This window comes from Homarus americanus, unplaced genomic scaffold, assembly GCF_018991925.1.
Source record: "Homarus americanus isolate GMGI-L3 unplaced genomic scaffold, GMGI_Hamer_2.0 scaffold18547, whole genome shotgun sequence".
Taxonomy (NCBI): domain Eukaryota; kingdom Metazoa; phylum Arthropoda; class Malacostraca; order Decapoda; family Nephropidae; genus Homarus; species Homarus americanus.
Window position 1 is genome coordinate 609,257 of NW_024725521.1, and position 18,283 is coordinate 627,539.

At 39.6% G+C, this 18,283-nt stretch overlaps 1 protein-coding gene across 8 annotated transcripts in view; it reads left to right on the plus strand.

The window, feature by feature from the left end:
• Positions 1 to 270: 270 nt before the first annotated feature.
• The window catches only part of LOC121865201 (protein bric-a-brac 1-like), a 106,169-nt gene continuing 88,156 nt past the window's right edge, over positions 271 to 18,283 (plus strand). For 6 of the 8 annotated variants that reach the window (XM_042364530.1, XM_042364533.1, XM_042364534.1 and 3 more), the window contains exons 1-2: positions 271 to 368; positions 15,453 to 15,840. In XM_042364530.1, coding sequence (XP_042220464.1) covers positions 15,655 to 15,840 — 186 coding nt within the window. In that variant the 5' untranslated portion in view covers positions 271 to 368; positions 15,453 to 15,654. Of the gene's footprint in view, positions 369 to 615; positions 727 to 6,363; positions 6,709 to 15,452; positions 15,841 to 18,283 lie in introns of those variants that run through there. The other 2 variants (XM_042364532.1, XM_042364531.1) reach the window with 2 other exon arrangements.

Below are 18,283 nucleotides of genomic sequence, written 5' to 3' on the forward strand. Positions count from 1 at the left end.
TGGAGTTAGAGTTTGCGTATGTGATGTGTATAGTGAAGTAGAGAGGCGGTGTATGGGGGTGAGGGGAAATGAAAATTAGGTCTATGGTGTATTCCAAGGTATGAATTATTGTAATATGACAATGAATAGTGAGCAGTAGAGTAAGGAAGATCACGTACTGTGAATTGGAAGATGCAGTTTGAGAGGTAGTGTATGTATGGTGGAGTGAGGGAGGGGGAATGTGGTGGTGGGTGAGGGAGGAGGGAGGGAGCTGTTGGCCGGTGCGTGGTGAGGTGGAAGCCGTAGCCGCTCCTGGGACGCCAGCTTAACCCGGCTGCCGATAGAGGGCTCGCGCACCTCTCGTTCCGCGTCCTGTCACTACAGATGAGGTAAGCCCGGCGTATATTTACCAATATCTGGGGCGTATAGCTCCTCACAATTACCAGAGGTATGCACACGTACAGTTTAGAGTAATGTTCACAGGCTAGGAGGTATTAAGATCGAATTAGTGCACCGGTTTGGCCATATTGACGGCGTGAAATTTGGGTGCCATTGGGTGTCTGGTTTGGCTGACGCGGCGATGGTGGTGGTAGTGGTGGATGGCGACCTGCCTCCCCACACTGGATGCTGGATCCCTGCTGGTGTGGTCTTGATACCCCACAGTGCATTTATAAACTCTTACTAATATCGGCACAAATTCTGAAGACGCTTAAAGGGTTGTTCAATAGGCAAAACCTTGGTTATGTGGTACGTGCTGGTTGCCATTTGTGGTATGGTGGTGTTCATCAGATGGTAAGTGGTGAACTCGATCGGTAAAACTCTAGGAAAGTCTCTACAAGTGAATTTGAAATAAAATGACGTTATAAGTGTGATGTGAGTTTATTTATCTTTTTTTTTTAAGGATACACTTCAACTCGATAAAAATAAAAAAGATGACCGCCTCGGGGCAGTAAGGTTGGCGCAAGGTATTGTGGGTGTGATGAAATTGGTAGCCGTAATACCTGCATAAGAAACCAATTAATATGTGCAAATATGGTATTGATGACAATATTGACGTTTTCTGAAGTATGCTGTGTCACCCTTAAGTTCTTGACGTCACATTTTTCAGTGGTGTGTGTTCGTGTGTGAAATCTCTCACCGTTAAAAACTTTCGAAACAGTGTTATATTAAATAAGAAAGGAAAATATATATATTCGTTCGTGTTCAAATGTAGACTGCCAGTGCACCTTGTGGCCACACATCCACTAGTTTTCAATGACCAAAAACCAACATTTGGTTTGTGTTTGCAAACGAAATGGAAAATGAAATCTGAGCACACAGAAGAAAAAAAATTGTGGTGAGGTAAATATTTTTGAAAGAGGGAGTGGTGGTGGTTGGTCGGGGTGGACGGCCGGCACCTGCCAGCCTGGTGCCGTGGGGTGGTGGTACTGCACCCTCGCCTTGCCTTATTACCACTCCACCAGATGTACGCCAATTATCAACTTTCCTGGGCATTACCACGTACTCCCATGATGAATACGATTAAAGTATTGTTGATTTCTGCGTTGAGTGATTAAATTGGGATGGATTTGATGAAGTCTGTCGTGTTTAAGAGAATTTAAGCTCCCGGTGATTGTGCAATGTGTTCAGTTTATGCCCGTGTGTGGCTGTACAGGTTACCCACCTCAGGCTTATCGTAAGTGGACAATGGAAAAAGTAAGTGTGCAGATAGAAAACGATTGGTATGAACAGTGAAACAAAAAAACGAATAATTGGAATTCGTTCTTAATGAAAATAATGATGAAAAGCTAAAAGTTGCAGTGATAATATTGACCCCTGTAATATTAAGTGTTAGTGAGGACCTTATATGCTTGTTCAAGGTTCTGCGTAATAGTGGAGTTATTGCTCAAGTCTGTGCAAGGTGTGAATTTTAATTATGGTGTTCGTGAAGCAGATGAATAGGGTGCCTTTCGTTCCCTGAGAAGCGTTGATAAGTGATCATTGTTAGATGGTGATAAGTGGCCAGTAATTATTTGGTTTTAATAACGTTATGAGAACTGTAGAGTAGTGTTATTTTTTTATTTATGATGACGCTGTGATTGGTAATCCCTGGTGATGGTCACCACGAGTGAGAGTCGGTCAGTGTTACAGTATTGATTGATGTTCACCAACCTGCCAGGACGAGCTAGGTAGATAGCTTCACCATACATCGTACGTCTGCAACTTGGTGGGGGAAATAGGGTAGCTGGCTCTTGTGGCTTGGTGACAGAGTCCATGATACAAGGCCTTTTTCTGTTGACAGGGAAACATTCGTGGTGATAACCTAGTGTTATATAATGTCCTGGTGATTTAGATCGATGGGTAGATCTGATATGGCGGCGATGTACTGTGGCAAATTACCACAGTAGGTCGACTTTAGCACCTTTGTTGAAAGGGAATAGTGCTGAACTGGCTTGCGAGAGGTCATGTGGCTCTGGTTCAACTTTTACGATAGGTCAGATAGAAGTGACATGCCTTACTCAGAATTGATCAGCCACGTTGCTTTAAGACCCGCCACCGAATTATGAATGATTTACACCCGCTATCTCACTGTGTCTGTGTGGTGTAGACCCATTATGTGTATGTGGTGTAGGCCCATTTTGTCATTATTGGGTGAAAGTCCTTTACGTCGTTATATGGTGTAGGGCCATTACGACTTGTGTTGGCCCATTACGACTTGTGTTGGCCCCTTACGGGTTGTGTTGGTCCATTACGTCTTGTGTTGGTTCATTGTCTGGAAGTTGGTTCATTGTCTGGTGTTGGCTCATTGTATTGTGTAGGCCCAATATGTCTTTATATAGCATAGTCCCTTTATGTACTAGTGTAGGCCCATTATGCCTTTATGTAGTGTAGTTCCATTTTCTATCTCTATGTGACCAGTTTTAGCCGTTAACTGCACCTCTGTCAAGATATGGAATTCAGTCTTCTTGGACATAACAACGCCTAGAAATGAGTTACCAGGAATAGGTTGGGTGGAGTCGCGTGACAAGGACGGTCACGGACTGACGGACGGACGGATAGATAGATATCAATACATTGACATTGTTAAGAGGCTTATTGACATGAAGGCAAAGATATGCTGTGCTTTTGGCATGGTCTGAGTGATGATTTAGTAACGGGACTGTTTTAAGGGGTCATAGATGGCAAGATTCTGTTATGGAAACCTCTTGTGTATACGCGTGTGAAGGCGCTTAGTGTGGGTGGGCGTAGAAATCAATGGTCTGTCAACTTTGAACCTCCTAGATTTTTGTATATATTTTAAATGCAGTGCTCCTCTTTGTTTATTGTTTTTATGCCCGTACATAAACAGCTTTATAGACCTTTAAAAGTTTATAGAAGCAGCGTCTTGCCAATTTCGAACCCCTGATGTGACCCTTCCAAACAGATCTTGAGGCGCCATAACTGTCAAGTAAATCGCTATCTACATTACCTCCATGTCAAATGAGATGATAGTGATATGAGCTGAATGACGGTGAAGTGCAAGGAGACATGAAGGTCAGTCGCAGGATGAGTGATCGTGACATGACCTTTATGGGGAGGGGGGTAATTCACCAGCGACTTAGTGAGGTCATTTGGTTGAGACAGGTCACGCAAAGGAGACAACCCGGCCTTAATAACAGGTCTACTGAGTGTGACAGCTGGTAGTGACGGGTTATGTGTTGGTGGGCCGGATTTATTGTATTGATAACTTATAAGTGAAGTGGTAGTGACACATTGCTAGTACAGTACGTAAAAATGGTTGTGACTAAGTGGCAGTGACATTACTTAATGGTACAGTGGTTGTGGCGTTTCTGAATTACAAGACAAGTAAAAGGGACTACGTACTTGATTATAAGTAACGTGATAGTGATAATACTTAATAAGGTAATTATATAGGACAAACCCGCGGGCGAAATTGATTGAAAACAATTATAAAAACGCCGGATTTTCATTGTTATATTATAGTGGACACTGTTGTTGTTTGTGGAAATTTTTTATAAAACGGATATTTTAAAAATAAATGCTACTTAACATTTGTGGTTATTACGAACAGACCTAACCAACCAAACCAAATAAACGTACCTAATCTGACCTGACCCAACTTCCCTGGTACATTAAACAGAAAGAACTTACTATAATATGGTGAAGTTTGAGGCATTTCTGGACGTTAGATGATATGGCCGCATTGGCGCTATGCAGCCCGGCGGGTTAGTCCTAGATACTAACCCTTAATAATAAGTTGCAGTGACATGGCTTAAGTAAAGTGATAGTAACGTCTTAATTATATGCAAAGGAATAGTGACTACTTAGTTATAAGTGAAATAGTGACAACTTAAGAACGTATACTGTAAGTAAAGTGATACTGACAATACTTAATTGGTAGTGACTGATTATAAGTGATAATGACTACTTAATTTCGAGTAAAGTGGTAGTGATAACCTGATTCATGGTAGTAACTTATTAGGCTAAGTGTTAATTGGCAACGCCACCTTAGTTGTGAGTGAATTGGTCAGGTCAGGTGTTAATGTTATAACGCTGAGTCCGGTTGGCAATGACCTGACGAGTTGTTTTGCCATTATCACCTGATAATGGCAAAACAACTCGTAAAGTCAGTTGGCAGTGACCTGACATTTAGGAGTACCTTGGTCAGGTCAGGTGTTATTGGCATCACAACACCAAGTTAAATGGCAGTGACCTGGCTTTTATTATGGAGGGAAGATAAAGGTTAACAGTAGTTTAGGTACACGTGTACTCTGATAATCGCCGTGCACTTGTTGATAACGCCATCATTGTGGGCATGCAGGGGGTCGCGGGATGTAGATGGACCTGGCGCTACTGACTTGACGTAAGAATGGTGGAAACTGCAGTGGGCCTAGTGTACTGTTTATGCTGTTCAGCCTATATTTGAAACTTCGTGTTAGTTTTCAAGTCGGTGTATACCTATCTCACGCCAATTTAAAACCATTGCTACGAGTTTGGTTATGAGTGAGGTCATGTTATTTGCACCCTCTCGCGAGGTCATGTAATCTCTCCCACCACCACGCGTAACACCCCTACCTCTGCTTTCTTTTCAATCAGTCGAAGTTTGTCCTTCGGAAATCTGGGACTTTGGTTGTATTTTCCTTGAGACTGACACCCAACTTAGGCAGCACTAAATACGCATCTTTTACTTCCCCACAACTGCAAGGTATGGCGAGCTTGATGCTGGTGATTACAGCTGGGTCTCGACTCTGTGCCAGAAATGTCCAGGGTTGTTTTAAGCGTACGTGACCATCCTTACTAAGTAGCTACTGGTTACAGATGCAGGAACGAATATTAGATCAATTTGATGACGTCTTACCCCCGCTGGCTACTTTCCTTTAGTTTATTCTGTTCAGATTTTTTCTGATACTTCATCATTTGGCTTTTACGAATGCTTATTGGTGTTAGTGTTGGTGTCATTTTTGTTTATCCGTCTTAATGTTGATACGGTATCCTTTTTATCAACATTCACTTGGTTGTGGATAACGATATGTTTTATAGTTCAGTACTCAATAAACTGTTAATAATACATTAACAAGTATCTACTTTGATATCGTATTCAATTATTTTATTTTTCTTACATGTGGGGCCCGCGTTCTCAAAGCTTCGGTCGTACTTGGCAATCTTAAGATGTTGCCATTTGGGACGCCATTTTTATTATGCAGGTAAAATGAACCTGTTAGAAACGTCTTTGAATCTACTCACCGTATGAGTTTAAATTATTGACGTAACGAAGCTTTTGAGAATCCAGCGTCCCAAATCGAGTAAGTTGAAGTGAAACTTGGCAGGGTGGGTGTGCATGATACCAACAAGTGCCCGCTACCAAGGTGAGGCCCAGTATAAACGCATCTCTGCCATCACTGAACCGATCTTTTCCACACTTTGTGTACACAGTTCTGGGATCGGGAGGAGTTGAGCAGTTTGTTCCAAGGGAGGTAGACCGTTAAGAACGTAGACGAGCGAATAGGAAATTGGAAAGAGAATTAGCTGAAAGAAGATATATGGGTATTTAGTAATGTGATTTGACCGGGCTTCCCGACGGAATAACCATCGGCTATTTGACTGGGACTTGCGAGGATTGTAATGATTTTAATGGGAGTCTGGTCAGGATGGTTGTGGGCATTACACTAGTCATTACACTATTATTAAAAAATTGAATGCTTTATCACTATCATCACTAATCGTCTTTTGATACTCCAAGATATCCCACTCTCTCATGGACATATGTATATTTTGCATTATTTCTATTTGATCGATTTTTTCTAATAGTTATAGATTATCAATAAAATAATATGTATATTTATCTGTGGCTAGAATTAATTAGTTTTATGTTTGATCTCTGTCAAATAACCAGATGTTGTTCGACCGGATACCGGTAAAATAACCCTTACCATCTAGTAAAACCGTCATGCAAATACATATAGATTCAGCATGAACAAAAATAACAGTACAGCACAGAAAATGATGAACAGAAATAGCAACACATGAATAAATAATACTGTACATTGAAAGATTACAAAAGACAAATACATTGAAGTAAGATTATAGTGAAATATAGAAAATACAAAGGAATACAGTCGAAGATTAAATGATAAAGTACTGTACATAGTAAAATAAAAAGAATAACTCAGGATAACATTGAAAATACGACACAAGAGGAGAAAAGATTGAAGATTTTGTGCTTTTATACATACAGTGCAATAAATATCAGTTAGTATTATATCTTATTAATGTTATCTTTGGCTTTTATTTATCAGTGTTATTGTTATCTTTAGCCTGTATTAATCAGTGTCATGTTACTCTTACCACTTGCTTTTATTTATCAGTATCTTATTAGTAATTGTTATCTCTGACTCTATTTTATTTATCAGTTTCTTATTGTTGTCTCTGACTTCTATTTGTCATTTGATTATTGTGAACTCTGGCTTTTATGTATCAGTACTGTAGTATCATATTACTGTTGTACTGTTATCTCTTCTCTGGGATTTGTTATAATTTTATTGTTATTAGTAGCTTCGTGTTATTGTGGGCTTTTATTATTTATTGGTTTGTATGTTAGTATTGTGATCTTTGGCTTTTACTTATTTCAGTTACTGTCTGATTGCTTTTATCTTATAGCTGTTGTCTCTGCCTGAGGAACATAGAATCTGTGTATCCTTCTTTCCTTTCTTCTATAAGTTCATCCATCTATCTAACTTGCCGTCATCCGCTTTTCCATTTGTTTGTCAGTCGGTGTCCTTTCATCTCTCATGTTTTGCACAACCGTAGATACTTAGAGTGTGATGATACACAAGGAAATAATTCTCCACCGAAATTATAATTGATGGAAATCATGTACAGTACTACAGTATTCTGAAATATGGCAAATTCAGAAGGTTGCAAGGGCTTGAAGTGTGTACAGTACTGTAAAACTATTTTTTAAAACATGCAGTATTACAGTATGAACTGATGATTGTCAGCCTTTTTTCTCATTTTTTCTGCTCACAAAATTTTGCCTCCCTAATGGTTAAAGTTGGTATTCTGAAATTTGGTACAGTCTGTAGAGTGCTACTAGAGGATAGTGCACTTAAAATAATGTTTGAAAAAATCACTGGCATGTTTATGGCCACTTTCTTTTGTGCTATCTGAGACATATTTTACTATAGACTTCAGTTTCTTTTTAACCAAGAGTAATTCAACTTTAGTTTTATAATACTGTATTGACATTCAATATTTTACTGAATCATAAATTAGTATAAGTCACTCTTACACACTGTGAGGATGTAAATAATTTCTTCACTCTTGTTAAGTGGCTGAGATAAATTTGTCAGTGACAAGGTAACATATAGTGTTGCCGTCACAGCTTGTTTATATCAGTGAGATAGTTTTCTCCAATATTTTGATTTTATAACCATGAGGTATCCTCAAGTCTGATAATGTTGATATCTTAGCTGGTTCCTCTCGAGGATACTTAAATGTATATCGTTGTGCAGTGATCTGCTTATACTGGTTGTGTTGTCTATGGTATTAATGATTGCTTGTACTGTACATAAGAGCTATGTGACATAGTTCACATGATAATGACAAGACTTGATGATAGCTTATGTGATACTGTACTGTACCTTTATATGGTTAATGTGGCAGTGAAATGACCCAACTTGATTGGTGATGTGGCAGAGAAATATCCTGAATAGTTGTGTGGCAGTGAAATGACCTTGATGATTGATGTGGCAGTGAAATGAAAAACAGGATTTATAATAGGGCAGTGAGATGAACTTATTAATTTGCTATTTTGTGGTGAATTGATCTCTGTTATTGGTGATGTGGCAGTGAAAATTATTATGTAGGGGAAGCATTACTGTAGGAGCATTATATAGGTGATGTGATACTGTAGGTGAAGTGTTACTGTTGGTGTAGTGTTAGGTGAAGGTGATAAGGGGTAAACACATGAGTTAAGGGTATATATATATATATATATATATATATATATATATATATATATATATATATATATATATATATATATATATATATATATATATATATATATATATATATATATATATATATATATATATATATATATATATATGAGTTAAGGGGTAGACACATGAGTTAAGGGTATATATATATATATATATGAGTTAAGGGGTAGACACATGACTTAAGGGTACAGTATATATATGAGTTAAGGGGTAGACACATGAGTTAAGGGTGGATATATGAGTTAAGGTGTAGACATAAGTTAAGGGTATATACATGAGTTAAGGGGTAGATATATGAGGTAAGGGGTGGACGAGAACACCAGAGCCAGGCTGGTGTAACAGAAAAGTATTATCAAGAAAGCACCGGACACCACTCTCGCCATCACCCCAATCTGGGAATTCAATCTTTTGTGAAGCTGCACGTGTTGTACCCGGTGATGATGACCCTCTTACAGTCTTATTGGTGTAGCGATCAATTACTTGGGTTTTCAATGTCTATCTTCGCATGAAAACACTAACAACACTAATTATATCAATCAGCCGGGGTCAGGATAGGCGGGTGTTAGGTTGACTAGGTATTGCTGAATGTATTTTTTCGTTATCTTAGCATAGCAGTTCCTGCCACAGATTCCCCCAAACTTGTGTGTTAGGTTTTTACTCCAACTGAGGTGTAAAAACAGCCAGGAGCTTGATTCACGACTGTTCTCCCCGGGCCAGCTGTACAATAATGATCTCTACCTTTAACTCAACCTTAAACTCGGTAAGGAGCTTCACCTCACGCGTGGTGAGGTTCACGTTCTTTAGTTAGGCCTAATGGAAATCTTAAGTTTTGGTTCGTAAACCAGAATTATATTTATAACAACATTGACCTTAACTTTTCACGGTGTCATAAAATCACCAGAGAACTTGTGCTTAGTCAAGGTACCAGTGTAGTACCGGCCATCAGTGCATAGAAACTCAATCTCAGGGTCGCACACCTACAAGGTGATCAAGAACTAGTCATGGACTGCAACAAGCCGCCCTCGGTAAAACTTCCTCTCCGTTTATATATCTTTTCTATGAGTGATATATCCTCTCAATATTTGAGTGAGCTGAACCAAGACAACCGGTTTCTATTTCATAGGGGAGACTACCATAAGATATTTTCCTTAGGATACAAATATGAAAATACGTTACAATCATCAACAAATCATCCCGCCTCCGCAACCCTCCCCTCCTTCATTACTCATACTTCAATGTTACTCCATTGTGGAATTGTCGCCCCTCTCCCTCAGCATACACACCCACAGCTCTTTAAATATAAGGCACACTCCTACCTCTTATCACTTGCTTAACCAATCACGGGTGAGGGCAATTCATAGGTACAGTCTGTCATTTGTGTGTAGGCGTCCTTGTGTTCACCTGTCTCGTTGGTGTATACTTCCGTGTGTGTGTCTGCCTGTGAGAAGAGCTGTAAGAGTAGTGAGAGTGGGTAAGAGTTGTGAGAGCAGTAAGAATACGAACAGTAAGAATACGAAGTGAGAGTAAAAGCAGTGGGAGTGGGTAAAAACAGACAGTAAGAGCAGAGAGTGTCACGGCAGTGGAGGAGTGAGTCGGAGTGTGCAAGAGCAATGGAAGAATAAGTTAAGACCTTTGGAAGTTATTCGTAGTAGTGAGAAGTCGGTGAGAGGGGGGGGAGTGCCGGGCGAGAGCAGCTAGAGAGTGTGTCGGGTGAGAGGCTCTCGTCCAGCATTCTCTCTCTCGCTGCTCACTGAGAGCAGTGAGAGGGAGAGTGCAGGGTGAGAGCAGCGACAGAGAGACATTGCCGGGTGATAGCAGTGAGAGGGAGAGTGATATTTACAAACGTCCGTTCATTACATTTACACAATAACGTGAAATTTGAGAGCACATCTAACTCGACCACTTAAGCAGAGACATTTTAAGACGGCGGCCAAGATGTTATTAAGATCAGTGACTCCTCTGTTTTAGGGGTCATGTTAGGGGTTCTGTGTTGATACGAGAATGTGTTTGGAACTTCCTGTGTTAGAAAGAGAGAGAAAGGAGAGAGATTTTTGGAGCTTCCTGTGTTAGGGTGAGAATATTCATAGGCCTAAAAATCATTGTCAAGCAAACTTTATCACGTACGAAAATTCAGGTGTGGAGCTGAATTACCGTACGCTTTTAAGGTCAGGGATTCAATTACACGTTCTGTTAACTGAAGTTACTGGGCAGAGCTTTAACGCAGGCCATTGAGAATAAGGAGCCTCAGTGAGTGACGTAATAAAAATAACGATCAGGCGATAAATGCGTCGAATAATGAATGTTTCCTTTTGTGTTTGTTCCTTGAGTAAATGGGTGAGTAAGAGTGATGGAGGTCATTGTTCACTCTTTGAAAGTGTGAAGGTGCTTTGAGGTGGTAAGGCGTCACCTTCACCTTGTCGTCACGCGGGTCTGTCTATCTTTATATGACTGTGAGCTTGTTAGTCGCCAACTGGTTTCCCTGGAAGGCATTACTGTATAGGATTGGTGTCTCTGTCCGTCCACTTTGTCCCCTACGAAGCTAGGATGTGAGGTTTCCCGCACTTGAAATGTCTATTATTAAATTTTCACACGCGTAAGTTCTGCTCGTGCTGGCCATATGCGTGTATGTTGTAAACCAGGGAGCTTCACCGTCTGTCATGGTCACCTCTGAGCTGGGACTATTCTTACTTTATGTAGGTTAAGGCACTACCATCATACTCTCTCCACCTGAGAATTACTCTGCTTTACTGTACTTGATTTTTAGATCGGTGTTTTATCTGAAAATTCTGCGTAAACATTCTGGTTCTTACCCAAAGAGGGAGACGTGGTGCTCTTATTGTTTTATGTACTTTTAAGTTCTTCAGCGGTCAAGGTCCTTAATTAATCACCCTTCACAGTTGAGTATCAAGACAGCAACTATTATAAAATAGAGTTATTCTCTGGTGTAGGAGGGGTGACTTGTGCGTAGGTGAGTAGTAGAAGTCCCATACTCCCCCCCCCTCTCTCTCCTTGACTTATGTTAGCGTGTTGTGTCACGAGTTGTTCCACCCTTAGCATGTCTGGTCATGTTTGTTTTCCATTGTTGTAGGTTTTGAGACATAATGAAATTGTTGGTCACTGGAAATTTGTACAGTACAGTATTGTACTCTTACGTTGTGACAAGTAATGATTACATCCCATTCTTACCGTAATTACCGTATTTGCACATTCTTTATTTTTCCCCACCTTCAAATTAGCACGAGTTAGGTGTCGAAAGTTGAGAAACAAATATTTTGGAACACGTCGAATTGCAAATAAAGTCGAGTAACTGTCGGTCACAGCGTGTTTTGTTCCAATATCGTGAGAACGTGAAGTATTACCCCTGTATTTGTTATTTCACTACTTTGTGTCTTTCTTCTGGGTAAGATTTTGTTTTCATTAGTTCTTGTTTTATAATGGTTTTATCACAATTTATGAAGTTGCCAGACATCACGATATTTTAGTATTATGTATTATTGAAGTTCACATATTTTAAATTGTAATTAAATTTTGTTTTAATAATCATGGCGAATTTTGTAGCTTATTACCCACATAAAAGGAAAAAACATTCGATCAGTGCCATACGAAATGCTTTTAAATGGCGACTCTCAGACTGCGACGTTGTCATCTATTAAAGGTAACATGAGCCAACCACATCCAACTTGCCTAACCTAAGAGCCTTAGAGTAAATATTAACTTAAGTCGGTAAGGTTAGGTAGTTTAGGTTTAGTTGGTTATTTTTTTTTTTACGTGGACGCTCAAGGACTGTACCTCAATACCTGTTTCATACTAATGGCAAAATAACAAACATATAATTTCTACAATGAAAATTCACGAGCACAGAAGTGATGGTGCGACAGAAAGGTACATTAATATATATGTATGTTTTTTTTACACCCCAACTTGGCATATCGAGAATTTGTACCTCCCTACTTGGCTCCAAGTACGTATTTGGCGTTTCTAAAATTCAAGACAGGATTAAAGCACAATACAGTAATGCAGTATACGAAGTTGTTTTGAGCCCATACCCAAAAATTGCTCGCATTTAGTATCTATCTTGAACCCCTCAAAAGACATGTTGGTAAAAGGCATAATCGTTCCAGCGTCACTGGTGGTGTTATAAGTGCAGTATATTAAGTAACCCAATACATTTGTATGTTACCCAGTACAATATTATGATACCCAGTACATTATCATGATACACAGTGGCAGTACAGCATTAAGATACCCAGTACATCATAATGTTACCCAGAACAGCATTATGTTGCCCAGTACAGTATTGTTACCCAGTACAGCATTGTTACCCAGTACAGCATTATGTTGCCCAGTACAGTATTGTTACCAAGCAGTACAATATTTGTGTTTTCCAGTAGTGTTTTGTGCAACCCAGTAGTGATTGTGTAGCTCAGTAGTGATTGTATAACACAGTAATGATTGTGTAACTCAGTAGAGATTGTGTAGCCCAGTAGTGATTGTGTAACCCAGTAGTAGTTGTGTTTTCATGTACATTATGTTGGGTTTTGTTAAGTTAGATTAAGTTGGGTCAAGTTAGTATCAATATGGGTTAGTTGAGGTTTGTCAGTGTGGGTTAGTTTAGGTGTGTCAGTGTGGGTTATGTTGTGTCAGTGTGGGTTATGTTGTGTCAGTGTTTGTTAGGTTGTGTCAGTGTGGGTTAGTTTAGGTGTGTCAGTGTGGGTTATGTTGTGTCAGTGTGGGTTATGTTGTGTCAGTGTTTGTTAGGTTGTGTCAGTGTGGGTTAGTTTAGGTGTGTCAGTGTGGGTTATGTTGTGTCAGTGTGGGTTATGTTGTGTCAGTGTTTGTTAGGTTGTGTCAGTGTGGGTTAGTTTAGGTGTGTCAGTGTGGGTTATGTTGTGTCAGTGTGGGTTAGTTTAGTGTCAGTGTGGTTTAGGTTGTGTCAGTGTGGTTAGTGTTGTTTGTGGGTTAGTTTAGGTGTTTCAGTGTGGGTTAGGTTGTGTCAGTATGGGTTAGGTTGTGTCAGTGTGGGTTAGATTTTGTCACAATGCGTTAGTTTAGAGGTATCAGTGAGGGGTTAGGTTGGGTTTTTGCAGTCACTAACACAAGGGCGAGGTAGTGCATGTAATTATGTATTGTGCAAGTGAGTGTGATGTACAATGCACAACTTATATACCTATTACTCCCATACAGCTGTGATTATTGACAGGCTAGTCTCTCAGAGGGATGTTTACATTGACCATGTCTCCACAATGGCATGCTGGAAGATGTCAGGTGTTGTGTTGTGCCCCACTGAGAATACTGGGGAAAGTAGGGGGTTTGGGACCCCCAGTTCATCCGTCTACCAGAAGAGGGTTTTAGTGTGACCCCCAGTTCATCCGTCTACCAGAAGAAGGTTTTAGTGTGACCCCCAGTTCATCCACATATCAGAAGAGGGTTGTAGTGTGACCCCTAGTTCATCCACATATCAGAAGAGGGTTGTAGTGTGACCCCCAGTTCATCCGTCTATCAGAAGAGGGTTGTGTGACCCCAGTTCATCCATCTATCAGAAGAGGGTTGTAGTGTGACCCCCAGTTCATCCGTCTACCAGAAGAGGGTTTTAGTGTGACCCCCAGTTCATCCGTCTACCAGAAGAAGGTTTTAGTGTGACCCCCAGTTCATCCACATATCAGAAGAGGGTTGTAGTGTGACCCCTAGTTCATCCACATATCAGAAGAGGGTTGTAGTGTGACCCCCAGTTCATCCGTCTATCAGAAGAGGGTTGTAGTGTGATCCCCAGTTCATCCATCTATCAGAAGAGGGTTTTAGTGTGACACCCAGTTCATCCATCCATTAGAAGAGGGTTGTCGTGTGACCCCCAGTTCATCCGTCTACCAGAATAGGGTTGTAGTGTGACCCCCAGTTCATCCGTCTATCAGAAGAGAGTTGTAGTGTTTTCCCTAGTTCATCCTTCTATCAGAAGAGAGTTGTAGTCTAACCCCCCAGTTCATCTGTCTACCAGAAGAGGGTTGTAATGTGACCCCCAGTTCATCTGTCTATCAGAAGAGAGTTGTCGTGTGACCCCCAGTTCATCCGTTTATCAGAAGAGGGTTGTTATGTAACCCCCAGTTCATCCGTCTATCAAAAGAGGGTTGTAATATGACCCCAGTTCATTCGTCTATCAAAAGAGGGTTGTAATATGACCCCCAGCTCATCCATCAATCAGAAGAGTTGTAGTGTGACCCCCAGTTCTTCCGTCTTTCAGAAGAGAGTTGTAGAGTGACCCCCAGTTCATCCTTCTACCAGAAGAGGGTTGTAGTGTGACCCCAGTTTATCCGTCTATTGAAAAAATAAGATTATTCTCTCTCTCATTAGCGTGTGAACGGTGCTCTGGATTGAAGTGAAGTTTGGCGTGCAGTTTCATCATAAAAATAACTTTGATTAGTATGATAATCAATGTTCTCGAACTACTATTTACTGGAATTATGAACCGCGTTCAACTTTGAACTTTTGGTGGGGGCCGTACATCACCTTCATTGATACAGTACTGTGCTTGAGTTTGTGAATGCAAAGCCAGCTGATGCGTGTACCGTTCTAATCACTAGATACGAAATCTTGTGTCTGTTCTGTACTAAAACATTCCGAGGTTCTTTTCTTTTATTATTTTGGCATAAATACAGTACAGTAGTGTGTACAGTACCTGGTTTATCGACACTAAGACCATCACGCATTTTATTAACACTAAGCGTGTATCTCAACCATAATAGAATCATCATACGTACTCCAGGAGCATTTTTTCCCATCAACAATAAAGCGATGATCACCAATAAACTTGCGTGCAAATCATTAGCAGCCTCAGTACAGTACAGCAGTTCAATTAAAATCACATTACTGTATATTCATCCATAGCTTTGCCATATTTTGTTTGTTGTGTTACAGAAAAGGATAAACTCATCGATAGTTATCGTTGTGTTACTTTCGATTTTTTGGAATTTTTATTTTGATTGCTCTAATCGACAGGTGTGTGGGTGGTGGTGCCAAGTAGGCAGCGTCCCAGCAGCAGGACGGGCGGCCCGGCAGCAGCAGGTGGCAGTAGGTGGAGCAGCAACAGCAGGGGGAGGTGGTGGGGAGGGGGAGGAGGAGGGGAGGTAGATGAAGGTGGTGGTGGCCCACTTACAAGCAGCTACAACACAACACCACGGCCATTCTCAACTAGGGCACCATGGGGTCAGAACAGCACTATTCACTTCGCTGGAATGACTACACAGTCAAGATTGTTACAGCGTTCCAGTCCTTACGGGATGAGGAGGATTTTGTTGATGTTACTGTTGCCTGTGATGGTCACTCCTACTCAGCCCACAAAATGGTGCTTTCCGCGTGCTCTCCATATTTCCGGGCCCTACTCAGGGTAGGTACCCAAGTGCATTAAAGGAATTTTTTTATTCTTCCTTTTATTTAAGGGAATTCTTATTCTCTCTTTATTTTCAATTGAATTCAATTTAGTTTTTAAAACTTTTCATTTCATAACTGTACTTTAGCTTTAGAACACTAATTTCTTCGCTAACTAATTTTATGAGTACATATTTGTTGCTTGCTACTTGTAATTTTCTTTACTATGGTATTGTATTTGCATGTATTTGTTTATAAAGATACAGTAGTCATAGAAATATGAGTGGTACAGTATGTATGTCTGATTATAATTTGTACTGCAACTCAAACTGTTGTACTAATTTTTCTATTAATTTGATATATGCATTTACTTTGATGTAACAGAATTTGATTTCTTTGCTGACTGGATAAGTAGCTAAAGTTCTTAATTTGATTGGGGTTGTGTGGTCTGTGGGATGAAGGAAGACATGAGGTTATTAAGATTAATCTGTACAGCACTGTACAGTACTGTAGTTGGTTACAGTTGATGGATTTAAAATAGAAGCTGTATACATATTGTTCTTCAAAAAAAAAAAAAAAAACAGGAATATTAAATATTGCAATTTCTGTTTTTCCTGTTCTGGAACATTGGAATACTAATACCCACACAGCCTTCAATGTTTGGGAGGGTGTCACTTGTAAATGTGATATTTTAACAAAATAGAAACTGATCGTTATAAAACTTGGTACATATATGAAGTCCTCTGGGTATGAACAAGACAAGCAACTAAGCAGCTCGAGGTGTATATTTTATCTTTAACTTACTTCAGAATTGCTAAACGTAACTGCATTGTTTTTTACTTTTTTACAAGTGTCGCTTTTCTATTATCTGAGCATCTTGTGTGTAATGCAGTAAGATTCCAGTCAAATGTTGGCTCATATTTTCTCTATCGTTGAGGAAGATCCTGAACTCTTGTGGTTAACTTGACGGTAATGATTATCCGTTAGCAATGTTGGAGGTGGAAGCTGAAGGATAAGTTTGATCTGTAAAGAAGATGTTTATGTACTGTATGTTTTTTATTTATGTAATTGGATTTCATCAGAATATCTTGTGGAATTATGTTATGGGTTTCAGTGACACACAGTTCTTATAAAGGATAACAGCTTGAATGAACAAGAGACACGGTTGGTATAATGTAACAACATTCAAGGTGATGGCCACAGGAGAATGTTGAAATAGGGTAACCTCATTTACTCTTGAGCCAGTTGTGACTTGTTTTGTCAGTATCTGAAGAATATGGTAATTATGACGCCACTAAATGCAGCATCATCATCATTTATTATTGTCAAGTGTATCATCTCAAGCTACCATCCCTCTTTGAAGTCTTTACCTACTGCACTGACACAATTCATAGAGATTGATTGTTTGCTGGTTGCTAAGTCATGCCATCACCTTCTGTTACTATATATGAAACATTGAAAAGCAGGAAAAAAGGTTGTGATAAATTTTCGAATGTGGCAGTGGATATCATTCAGCAACCAGTTTGCTTCAAAGTCTACAGCAGTGGTTGCTAACATCGCCAAAGTGGACAGAGTTTTGTTGATATGTTAGTCATTTATTATGGAAGACTTGTTTCTTATCTTGAAAGCTGTACTTCAAGGCTGCTAGTATAGTATCAAGAAAAAAACCCACCTTTATCCATTAACTCTTAACTACTCTTGACACCCCCATGCAATACCGGATGCCCTTTTCTCTTAACCATAAATTTTTTTTTTGTGAATATTACATTAATATTTCTTTGCTAAGAATAATTTTAGCTGTGTCAGCAGCTCTGTGAATAGTAGTGTAGACTGAACGACTGAGAGAGTAAGTGAGTTATTTATTGACTGATAAACTTAAGAATCACTTGACTGAGAAATATTTTGTGTGGCTTGTGCTGACCAGCCTGCACTGACACAGCTTGTTATTGTTTCATGGTTACCTATGTTTGTTTGTAAATTTTTTTTACTCAGGTTTAAAGAAGGGTGGCTCATACAAATTTTTTTTAACACATGACAGTACGACAGTACCTTTCATTTGTTATTATTAAAATAAATGATAAAACACTAAAGCAGAATTTAACTCTACAGTTATCATTGAAGTTGAATCTGTTCAAGCATTGTAAAAATAAATTCTTGAATTAAGTCAGTGTTGAAGCTTTAAATAGGGTCTTAAACTAAAAAGAGCTTTTTTTGGAATTTGTATGATCAAAGCTTAAGAAAGTACAGTAGTAAGATGTGTGAATTTTGCTGTACTGCTTTTTTATAAGAAGACCCAAACCTAGTATCACCTGATAATCCAGGTGAGGTTTGGTTAGATTAGGGTAGGTTTTTGCTATTGTTTGTTACATGGGGGAGTTTTGGAGAGAGTATGGTTGGTTTCTATTGTCTGAAAAGTAGTTTTACAGTCCTGTTTGTGGTACTGTATGTTTATAACATTGGCC